The 12873-nt window shown below is 41.5% G+C and overlaps 1 protein-coding gene across 1 annotated transcript; it reads left to right on the forward strand.

Annotated features, from left to right (window-relative positions):
- Positions 1 to 1204: 1204 nt before the first annotated feature.
- Positions 1205 to 6392, forward strand: znrd2 (zinc ribbon domain containing 2). Its single transcript, XM_079507521.1, has 4 exons — positions 1205 to 1286; positions 2404 to 2555; positions 3695 to 3779; positions 3915 to 6392. Exons 1-4 carry the CDS (start codon positions 1271 to 1273, stop codon positions 4364 to 4366), a joined length of 705 nt encoding a protein of 234 aa, XP_079363647.1. The 5' UTR covers positions 1205 to 1270; the 3' UTR covers positions 4367 to 6392.
- Positions 6393 to 12873: the final 6481 nt, after the last annotated feature.

Here is a 12873-nt window from a genome sequence, read left to right on the forward strand (position 1 = left end):
TCTTGTAATGTTCATTGTTGTTTTTTTGTATATTTGTATTGTCATTTGTGTGGAAAAAGGAAAATCAATAAATACATTGTTGAAAAAAAAGGGAAAAAAAGAGTGCCCCTCACTTCACACGGGTGTGATTTTTTAAATATCTATGGTCATCATAGTGAAGGAAGTGAACGAAAGCAGCAGCACGAAGCAAAATGTCATGCGTGGAGCTGACAAATCATCATGGCTATCCTGCCTAGTTGATGTCATCCACACTATGATTCAGTCTATGATTTATTTTTACAGAAAATATCTGGCTCTCCTGCAAGTACCACCATAATTACTGAGGTTATCATGTTAAAATACAAGAGCGTAGATCTGCCCCAACAACTAGGTGGACCCTCTTGTAAACAAGTCTAGTGCCTGTGCTTTATTGGTCGTCCACTCACAGTTAACAGTTTTTTGTATTGAGTTGTGCTTGAAATGTACTGCAGGCCTAATTCTGCAAACTGTTAATAAATACTTCAATCAATTAATCAATCAATCAATCAATCAAACAAACATCCTATTGTGGCAGCGGTGGCCGAACGGATAGCGGCGGATAGCGGCGCGGTCTTGATACCGGAAGGTTCCTAGTTCGAATCAGCCGTCCGACACGTTAAAATTACCACCACTGAAGTGCCCTTGAACAAGGCATTGAACCACTACGATGAAATGTGTTCTATGAGCAGGGCCTGGCTGGAAACAAGTTCTTGAGCTTAGCCCAGATACCCTGGGTAAATATAGATTTCATTTCATTTCATTTCATTCAGCTATTAACACAGGAGGAAAATGTAATTTATTCTTTGAATTGTTTTGTTTTTGTTCCATTCCTGAGCCAATTTTGCTGCTGCTCTGGTTTGAGAACCAACCACTGCAAACTTTCACTCTTTCAGGTTCACTCTGTGGTTGACTCTAACCTCGCGTCACCAGGCTTTGCATTATGTAGTTACATATATTTTCCACCAGGGAGTGCACAAATGTTTTGGAAAATGGATCACTGTTGTGTTGTACATTGTACAGATTGTTAATAACCACAGGTGAAATCATAATTTATTCTTCCTTTCGGGGTTTTTTTTAATGAAATTTACCAAGCCAAGTAGGATCTTAAATGTATCATAAACTTCAATGAATGGTTGATGTTGCTTTTAATCGTTTAATCCATGCATTTAATCTTCAATTCTCCCATACGCAACTTCCGGTTTCACAGGAGCGTGTGCGTGACGTCATCACGTACAACGTGTTGTGAGACAACATGGCTTTGAATGGAGGTTTGTACATTCAATAACCTTTTAACTTAACTTCGGACTCTTTTCTAAGGTCATTAAGACACATTTATGTGTGTGTGGGTTTCATTTGACATATTCGGTGAAAAAAAGATTGTGGCGTGTCTTTGTCATTTTACAATTGGAGTTTGACAACCCAGGGAAGTAGCTAGCTAAACGTCAGGTAGCTAACATTACCAATACCATGGCGTAGTAGTAGTTGACGTTATCTTCTTTTGTTTACACATTTTCTTGTTTAGCTTGGTTGAAAAATCCATAACTGCGATTAGGGACTAACTACTAAATGATCACAATAAGTGATATAAAGTATAATAAATTAACAGGCGGGACATAAAAATTTAGATGTTCAGAGAACCACTTCAAACTGGAGTGGAATCTCTATTTTTGGCATATCTACAAGCTCACAACACTGATATGATGAGTAAGGCTTGTAAGTAACGTTTAATCTGGTGTGGCCGGGAATCTATACATAACGCTTTGCCTAGGTATAGCGTCTATGGTAAACACACAAGTTGACACAACACATTGAAGATAAGCTAACCTTGTCATTTCGTGATATACTACTGATGTCTATATACTGAGATATACTGTAGCTGTAAATGTGTCATCAATTAAGTGTAGAGCTAATATTAAAAACATAAAATACATGTGATTGATTGATTTGATTGAAATATTTATTAACATTTTGCAGAATTACAGTACATTTCAAGCACAAACTCAATACAAAGCCTGTTAACTGTGAGTGGACAACCCGATTAAGCATTACACTTGTTTACAAGAGGGTCCACCTTGTTCAATTCATCAAAACATTTAGAGACGTACAAATAGACACTTCTATATATAGTCAAAGAACAGAACAGGAATTCATCATAAGGGAGGTAAAAAGGGAAAAGAAACATATACAGTAAGGGGAAAAAGGGGGTGGACGGTGGGAATTCAGATTTTACGGAGGCCAGTTTCGAATTGCAGACGTCCGTAGGTGCCCTTTGAGAGCGGTTTTGAAGGAGTCAAGGGATTCGCATGTCTTAATGACTGTTGGCCTAGACCTGTTGACTGTAGACCTAATGCCTGCAACCATATAATTTGCTGCTTTTAATGGCAGATGATGATGACTTTGAGTGGGAGCCTCCGACAGAGTCAGAGATGAAGGTCATCCTGGCGAGCCGTGAGCGCCAAGACAAGATCAGCAAACTGATGGGAGGCTACCTGCTAAAAGGCTACAAGATGCTGGCAGAATGTTGTGATATATGTGGGGTGAGTGGTCTGACAGTTGATCAATGTTTTATTTGAAACCCTAGCCCTAGAATGTCTGTGATCATACATATATTTCATATATCCCTAATACACAGTCAGCCATAGAACACCCGTATCTGCTCCCGGTTTGCAGCGCGACTTGCGTGGCATAAATGTGGTCGGCGCTCCGTGTCTACTCTTACTTGGGCGGCTGTGGCTCAGAAGGTAGAGCAGGTCGTCCAATGATCCATGGGTCGGCGGTTCGAATCCCGGCTCCTCCTGTCCACATGAAGTGTCCACATGAAGTGGCAAGACACTGAATCCCACCTTGCCTCCAGTGGTTGCCTGCACCATTGGTGTGTGAATGTGGGAAGTGAGGACGCTGGCGTTGACTGTTCGCCGCTTCACCTCCCAATGTATGAATGAATGGACCATTGTAAAGTGCTTTGAGTAAGCATGTAGTGCATAGAAAAGCATTATAAAAAATGCAATCCATTATTATTATTATTATTATTACTCACCCATTAAATAATTCCTAAGACTTGGAGTCAGATATTGTCCTCTACTTTCATATCCATGTGAAAGTTCTAGCAGTGTTTGGTCAAATATCTCCACTTTTCCATGGGATTCACACAGACAAATTTCTTTCTGGGCAAAGGGGCCCGGAATGACAGCTGGACTGAATTTACCAAAACTTCCTCTGATCACCACAAACGTCATCACAATACCTTTTTTTTGCATTTGGGAAGAGCAAAAAAGGCATCCAGGGTTGCAAAAGGGGCTAGTCATGACTGAAAGATTGTGGAATGAAGGAAAGGAGAAACAGAAAAAAGTAGAAAAAAATAGAATACAATGTCCATCATAGCTCATGATTAAACGGAAGAGAAAAAAAAGATTCTCCACTGCTCTTTAGTGCTGCAATTTTAGAACCACATATCCCGAATGTATGCTACCCAAAAACTTTAAACTTGGTTTTCTTTATGTACACTTTCTGTATTCATTGTAATCATTTTTATGCCCATGGATTATTTTCCTCTCCTCCTACGTATTTCCATTTAGTAGAACATACAGTAGCAAGTTAGTGTTGAGTTTTGAAGGATGATATAAGGCATTAAGCTGTATTATATTCAACAACATGGAATGTTTTTTTTTCTCTCTAGACAATTCTTCTCCAGGACAAGCAGCAGAAGAACTACTGTGTATCATGTCAGGAGCTTGACTCCGATGTTGACAAGGACAATCCAGGTAAACACATATAAACAGAGACAGACAGAAACAGTGAAGTGAATGAGTTTGGAGATGCCGACTTCTATTCTCTCCTCTCCATCTTTACTCTTATTTTATCTACCTCTCCCTCGGTTTTCGCTCTTCCCCACTCAGCTCTGAATGCCCAGGCAGCATTGTCACAGGTCAGAGAGAGACAACTTGCGGCCAACCCACCTGCACCGGAGCCGGACCAGGTCCCCAGCGGCAGCCAGGGAAGTGGATTGGTCCCACTGCCCAGGCCGGAGCACTGTGAAGGGGCCGCCGCCGGGCTCGGGCTGAGAGGACCTTTGCCCCCCCCACCTGTTACCCCCCCTCTAGTGCCATCTGCTCCCATCCTGGTTGCCGCCGCCGCCGCTCGGCCCCCTGCTCCGATGCCTAGCTCCCCACAAAGCAACCCCCCTCTACCACTGTTACTAGAAGCAGAGGAAGCCGTCCTCACCAAACTTCGCTGGGCCAGTAACGAGCTGCGGACCACCACCTGCCTGGAGGCGAGCATCCAGCTTTGCAGCCTCATCACCAGCTGTGCCAGATCACTTCAGAGCCTTAAGGAGCTCCACCCCCAATAGCTCACCTGCAATGAAGAATACAGAATACTAAGGATGGGACAGTAATGTCACAAGCACTATGAAGTGTGTATAGCTTGTACTGTAGTTTCATGGGGCCCTGACATGGCTTGAGTTATAGCTTTTCAACAAGGATTTCTCAACAAACATGACATATTGTCAACTGAATCAAGTGTTGAAAACTAGAGGTGGTCCGATATATCTGTTTAAATTAGATATTCGGATGAAATTTGTATTTTCTTCACATAATTGGTCCTCACTAATGCTCGTGTAGCCTACCATTTCTGTCTACTTGGTCTGTGTCCCAGAGGAGGGCCCGCCTACCAGTTACATCATCGATGGGGAATCCAAGCTAATAAAAACTGCAGGGTTTCTATTCCTGAAAATTCCTGAAAAGAATCCTGACATTAATAAAAATCTAAATAAATTTTTTGAATCTGCCTAACGATTATATCACTGGTAGGCTGGTTTCTGAAGTATCCACATGTCCATCTGGACAAGGCTCAACAGAACAATGTAAAACACAAAGTTGAGACCTTCGCTGGTGTCTACAAAAACTCACAGGCAAAGATGTCGCCTTTGAATTCCCAGAATTTCAGGATGACGTAATAAATGTGTTTACTATCAAAAACAAAAATCCACAGCCATGCATGAACATTAGTGAGGACCAATTATATGAAGATGCGTTGAAAGGGGCTGAAGTCCTTGAATTATGGATATTGGACTCTTTCAGCGTTTCGTGTGCTACAAAATATCGGCATTGGCCTTGAATAATCAGTATCGGACAACCTCTAAAAGACAGGCCAGGGTCCCATGAGTCTTAAGCACTTCCGCTAGGTGGCGCATAGTTTAGACAACACTGCTGAATCCTTGGTGTCATTATACTGGCCTGGACTCATCCGACCTGTATACCCCAAAAAATGCTGGTCCCCTTCACCCACTCAACTCGTCCTGGACCTCTGACTTTGTGGTCAGCAGTTATGCTGCTTTTCTCTGTGTTCTGACCTCATTATGCAGAGTCAAAAGATACCTTTAAAAAAATGTTTAAAATGTCCCAAGTGGGTATGGCTAATGTATTGTCCTTAACAATGGGATTCAGGGGTTTAGTATTTATAGATGGTCATTTAGATTTGCCCTTCCTCATGGCGTGTGAAAATGGAACATCATGCAAGGATGATGGCTTGATTAAGTTAGTCATTACACAGATTTGCTTTTAAGGTTAAACCAATGTTATACAAAGTTGTACTCGGTTATTTGTCTCCTTTTCTTCTTTTAGGTACATTTAAGAGGCATCCCTTTCAAATGGCAAGCTGGTATGCAGAGTTATTCTTTCCCCAATCCTGCTTAATATCACAACAAACAGTAGGTCCTTATTCCCAAACTGTGCTGGGAGCTCTTAACTTGAACCACACATAAAAGGTGTTTGTGTGCATAATGTGGTGCTGCTTTTTGTGACATTCCCAGTAGATGACCTGATTTAAATACAGCCAGAGGCATTCTAATGTCGTTATGTCCAATCCATATGGGTCACTTATAGGTGCTGGGAATAAAACGACTCGGAACTGATGTAAACATCTGCGTCTAATGGCTTAATTTAAACTGTTGCATGACAAACTGTTGAAATTCAGACCTTTTGTCCACAGTTCTGTGTGCTGTTGCAGCTCTGGAGGATGTTTTTTTCTTTTTTTGCTTATGTTCCAAAATTCATGCTAGTATTTAATATTTCAGAATATTACTCAAAATGTGTTACTTGACTTTTAAGTCAATAACTATTTTGTTAATAGATGGGCAGGGCAATATTTAGATGCTGTGGCTTTCACAAAATGTCAGGCCGCCTCACCAACATGCATGGCTGTGCCTGTACGTGTGTAATTTTCTGAGGTAACTCCAGATTCAATGAAATAGTCTTTCACAGCAGAGGGATTGTTTAGGAGACCTAGAAATCAGTATACATGATATAACAGCCTGTTTCCTGGACCTATCAGAATAAAGTGTTTGCCTGCTGGCTTACTAATGTGATTTGTTCTTCCAGGAGAGTCATGGTTGTGCTAATTGAAATGCAGTGTTCTGCATCTCATTGGACTCCTCCAAACACAGGCATGCTCGCAGACTCAGTGTCGCACACATCTTTATTTTCACTTTCTCGTCTTCCGATGTGGCTATAAGTATATCATAGTCTGGCAGAAACCTCTTAACCATATTTTACCTTTATGTTTTTTTTGTAAATGAATGCCCCACTTTGTCAGTCTACACTGTCTGACTCTACAGTCACACAAAAGTAGCACAATAGCTGATAAGCTCAAAATGTGATGCATTTTCAGCTTGTAATGAGCTTCTAATGTAAAGTACAAGCATTTCATTCATTTTAATGGAAACAGGAGCTAAAGTAGGCATTCTGCATGGAATAACATCACATAAACCAGTGGGCCATCACTTCCCAACCTGTTGGCCCCTCGTGATTTTTGGGAGGTCCCCAGTTGACAGTACAGTTAAGTCACAATTAAAAAATGTAATACCCAGAGATTGTTAAAGACCCTTGCTGCATCAAAAGTAATCAACAACAAATTGTAGGCTTATAAAAACAGCTTATAAACAAATAATACATAGGAAAGCGTGTAGATCTGCTATTTAGTTTTCAAGTAAAAATTTGAATGCCTCAATTCCTACGATTCCAAGTCAGTGTCTGGGCCCTGGGGGTGGGGGAACCCCCAGTTCAAATGTGATTATATTGGGGAGTCAAATATGGTTATTTTGAGGGGTCACTGCCTGAAAAGACGATCACTAGAAGTATTCCTATACCGGAGCTCCTAAATTTTACTTTGTAATGTAGGCCTATAACCGAAGTTGCTATATGATTTGTATTTTATTATTGTATGATATTCCGTGTGTAATCTGAATAGCATAAACTAGACTAGACACTACACAGACTATAGGCCTACACGTATTGTTATCTCTGCTGTCTCCTAAATCCAAATCCAAAATGTTCATTTTTCAGGAAATGAAAAAAACATTTGTTTTGTACAGTAAAACTTTCGTTGTGGGTAATCGACAGTCATTTTCCATTTTGCCCAAAACACAGCTCCAGTCTATTAGTTAACTGTCTGTATAACGGGATGGGCGGGGCTCGGCGGGCGGGGCTGAGGCGTGTGTGTGTGTGTGTGTGTGTGTGTGTGAACTCTCCGAGACAAAGTGAACAGAAACAAAACAAAGCCCCATACATAATAGTCCACCAAGGAAGGCAGGAGGAAGTGTGTCCACCACATGAACTAGGCGGCTCCGGGCTCATCATTATTATTGTTTTGTTTTTGTTTTACAGCTGAGCAAATTTATAAAATAAATTTAAATGTAAGCTTGTCTTAAATCCATTGGATGTAGGACAATTAAGTGTTCTACTTGTTTACAGTTGTCTTTTTCCCCAGACAAATGTGGTAATTGTGTGGGTGTGTGGATCAAAGACTCCTTTCACATTCCATGATATTTCTCTAGCTTTTCCTTAGACAGGACTTTTAGACCGTTGGTCAAAGGGTGCCTTGCTCAGTGGGGTGCCCGTGGGGCGGGGGTTTCTCACATTCTAGTACAACCAGAAAACCCTACTCTGACAGTCAGCTTGGTAGTGTGCCTCGCTAGTCATTAGACCTGACTCCCAACCCACACCTCCTGGTATCGAATCCTGATGCCGCCACTTTTTAAACAATCGCAGACTACTTTTCTGGCCAATACAGGAGGTTAAGGTTAAGGATTTGGCTCTTTCTTAATATTTGGCCAATTTGGTCCTTAAATTGTCACTTTAGAAATGTGCAGATACCCTGTACACATTTTTTTGCACATTAAGGACCACATCACCACTTTTCAACCCAGTGACATCATCGATGGGGAATCCATCGGAAGGCTTTCTATTCCTGAAAAATGACAATGCAATAATAAAAGCCATCGTTCTCACGATAATACAAATCTAAATATATATATATTTTTATCTCGTTTAAAATCTACCTAACGATGATGCCACTAGTGGATGTGTTACTGAACTGCAGCCCTCCTATGAGACCAAGATTGAGTAGAAAGAAATGGTGGTATTTTATCATGAACATTGGTTTGATTGATTGAAAATTTTATTAACAGTTTGCAGAATTACAGTACATTTCAAGCACAAACTCAATACAAAGGCTGTTAACTGTGAGTGGACGACCCAATTAAGCATTACACTTGTTCAATTCATCAAAACATTTAGAGACGTACAAATAGACACTTCTATATAGACAAAGAACAGTACAGGAATTCATCATAATGGAGGTAAAAAGGGAAAAGAAACATATACAGTGAGGGGAAAAGGGGGGGGCGGTGGGGGGGATTCAGATTTTACGGGGGCCAGTTTCGAATTGCAGCCATCCGTAGGTGCCCTTTGAGAGCGGTTTTGAAGGAGTCAAGGGATTCGCATGTCTTAATGACTGTTGGTAGTAAGGAGCAATTATATGAAGATGGGTTGAAAGGTGGTGAAGTGGTCCTTTAAGCAAATAATCCGAGGACCCCCTCTCCCCAAAATCATGTGTGGACCCTCCTGGGTGTCCCAACCCACAGTTGGGACACCTGGATAGAGGCTTGACTTTAGATATTTCAATCTGAGAGCGTTATAAATAGCCATCCTTGCTTTGGGGCACAATACTGCCCACAGTAAGTAGGGCTAACATAAATGCACATTCGGAGCATGAAATTTAGGATTTTGCTTTTCGAAGGTTCAGATCAGTCTGTGAGCAGCAGTTTTATATTGTGTTACTTTTAACTAGTCACTTGAGAATGTGAGAAAGAAAGTAGTGAAAACTCCAAGACACCCACGTTAATAAATTAAAAGGTATTTTTTTAAATTGCATGTACCATTATGACAAACCCATAATGGTACAACCCATAACATTAATTAATTAAATTAAAGATAAATCATTTTTATCATTTATATTAACTTGGGAGACTTAAAAGTTGTTTAATCACTACTTTCTTACGTGGGTACAAAGCCCACCTCACAATGAGCACCTCTCCATTTGAAAGTATTTTTAAAGCTAAGTCAGCATTCTTTTCTCTGCAGTTTTCAGTTGACAATGTTTTGATACCAGTTATATTACCCAGGTCTCCCATTACACTATAGGAAGTGATGTGAGTCATCATGTCACAGGACTGTTCACTGTACATAATGTGGAAATAACTTCAGAGTCTGCTGTGGACACGTATATAATTTTGGCTCCTCTGAAAGTTATGTACTTTATCTGATTCATCTGTTTTAATGAGTTATGTCTACATGGCAATACAATAAAAGTATTATATCACAGAATAGGCCTATGTAGTCATTTGAAATACCTAATCAGTGGACGATACCGAGTATGGACACCAGGGGGCACACTAGCTCTAGTAGAAAAATAGGCCCATTCCTTCTGCAGAACAGGCATGGAGAAGCAACTATTTGTTGTCAGCTGCTAACGGGAACAGGCCAGGGGCAGGTGTTGAGGGTGTGGGGAGAGAAAGGAGCGAGGGGTGTGACGTAGCAGAAAGTCCCCTGTGATTTTCTATTTATAAAGAACATATGTTGTGGATATTGTTAGATTTGCCCCTCTACTCTTCCCACCTGTCTGTCACTCCGACTGATTGTTTGGCTACTCTGGTGATCTGACTGTCCCAACCACTCTTGCCTGACTGACAGTTTTCTGTCTATCTCCTCCTGCCTATACCACTGAGCCTGCAGTGTAACTTAACTCTGAATTATCTCTGGCCCCACCTCACAGTGCAGTAAAGTACAGTGCAGTCACTGCAGTGTAATCAGCAGGAGTTATAGGTGTGTGAAGTCACCAGACTAAAGGTTACTCACTGGGGCGGTAGCATAGGAGTGCCGTTAGAAGTCTGCTCAAATATGATAATAAATCACAAACATTGCCCGATGAATACAACGGACACACAGCAAACAAATGTATGCGGTGTGTAAAACAGACCCCCCAGATCCACAACTTGACTTCCTCAAATATCACTCCTAAACAGAGTTGTTAAGAGTGTTAAGACCTCACTAGTCTATCAAGTTTGAACGGGATAATGGGGAAAACATGAGTCAATCTGCAACTGTCTTACTTGCCTCTTGGAGCCTGACATACTGCTTACTATAACTCACTTGGACCTTTTAAGCGTGGAGGTTTGTTTAATCTTTGCTAACCTTTGTTTTAAGTAGTCTGCCGTTTAAGTAGTCTGCACCTCCATGTAAACATGTAAAACATGTTCCTAATCCTAGCTCTTTCACACTGAAGCCAAGCTGTGTCTGAACAGGGTTACAGATCTGGGTCAGATATCCAGTGTTGAAAATACCATTGCCAAAAATACATGTATTCTGCACTCTATATTTTTAAAATATAGAAAATATGCTTCTCATACATCTCTACACACACTATACATCTGGGACAATAATTAATATTCATTTTTTTAAGAACAAATTTTTTATTACCTTAGATGTGGCCACTGAGATTTAAATCTCCCCCCTGCTGTGGGCCCCCTACCCCTTAGAATAGATCCATGTCACTGATACAGGTGCTCAGCTGGATGTCAGACGCTTGTCTTGTCAGGTGAACTGAGTATATTTGATAACTAGCCCACATCTTCCTCTGGGAACATGCATGATGTCATTCGACGTGCAACAAAGATACAGACTTCCTATTTAACTATCTTACTTATTTAGTTCATGTTGGTTGAACATGAACTAAATACTATTGCTGCTACAAACCACTTTGAGGGAAGTGTTAACTGGTTTTATTGGTGTCCTTTGTTAGTTTTTAACCCAAAGTGTTGTTCACTGAAGTATTACGTTACAAATTAAATTCACAAAGGTAATGTAAATATTATCTATATCAAATACAAACTTTGAAAATACTTTTTCAAAGAGAGAGACACCCTCTCTGTGTTTTACACCAGATAGATTTCTGGATTGTGCTGCAGCAAAACTTTATAACCTGAACCCAGAGGATTCTTGTCCAAATCTGAGTCATGAGTAGCTGTTCTCTTGTTCTCCACTCATCTATCCCAGCTGCCTCTGTCTGTCTTTCCATCTATCCCTCCTCTCTCTCCTAAAAATATACTGCTGCTCTCACTAAAGGAAAATCCCTCACACTGACCCCCTGGTCCATAGGCCTAAAGGCACCCTCACACACACACACACGTGTACGCGCGCACACACACACACACACACACACACACACACACACACACACACACACACACACACACACACACACACACACACGCACGCACACACACACACACACACACACACACACACACACACACACACACACACACACACGCACACACACACACACACACACACGATCACATAACATAACTGGTCCAAGTCACCACTCACCATGGAAACTATTTCTCAAGATTTAACTAGATGAAACATACTTTGCGTGTTAGTGCTGAATGAGGCAGCTGGAGTGAATTAAAATATCCCCTAGGTTTCCCCCATGCAGGCGGGCCTATTTTAAGACAAAAGCAAAATGCCTATAGTGGATTATTTGGACGTGTCCCTAACTAAACTGCTGGGGGACACACTTTGTTCCCTTTTTGGGGGAATCAATCAATGAAAAGTATCAATTCTATACTACAACTCAACTGCTATAATAGAGGTAGTAACCACTTGAACTCTTGTGATGTGTTGTGGGCTAATAGATCTGCTATTTTTGGCTATAAACACTTGTTTTACTTAGAAATAAGGGTACGCCCGGTTGGGTATCCCTCAGCCCTCATTTGAATTTCAGGTAATGGCAACCCCAATTCAGACTGGCAAGAGCCTGAGAGAGATATCATTGTGACTGTATAGCCAAATACAGCAGCAGAGAAAGTATAGTCTAAATATCATCTTTTGTTGATAAGCTTATAGGCAGTAGGGATCAAAGTCTGCATGCAACTACAGCCATGTCACCACCTCAGAGAGATAGCCATAGCCTACAGCCCTACAAGTTAGAGCTGTATCACCATACCCCCCCCCCCCCCCCCCCCCCTCTCTCTCTCTCTCTCTCTCTCCCTGAGTCACTGACAAGAGGGGAGAGTGAATACATTGAGAATTCCCATGTTCCCACCAATGAGGCTGACTGTCTCCCCATGGATTAGTCTTCAGGAGTGGATGATGTGTTTATACCAACAACAACTGTTGTTGACTCACGGCTCCCCCCATCTGATGTTATTATAACGAGGGGGAAACATTGGACATTCGGACAAAGTATATTCGGTTCCGCATTAAAAGTATCCGGTGTCCAGTTCTCTCCTCCTTCTATACATGACTTATCCGGCCCAGTGCTCTGAATGGGGTCGATTCTTGCTGATTCAACTTATTGCCAAATAGTACAAGTCGCACAAGTCGCAGCTTGCGGGACCAGCTGGGCGGTAACGGTTCATCACTAGCGGGCTCGCTCCGAGTCCCGTCACCGGCCGAACGCTCCGCAAGGCAGCACTCTCCTTTTAAGGAACACACAGAGTCAGTGAGAGTGTGT

The sequence above is a fragment of the Electrona antarctica genome, assembly GCF_951216825.1.
Source record: "Electrona antarctica genome assembly, chromosome: 8".
Classification (NCBI taxonomy): domain Eukaryota; kingdom Metazoa; phylum Chordata; class Actinopteri; order Myctophiformes; family Myctophidae; genus Electrona; species Electrona antarctica.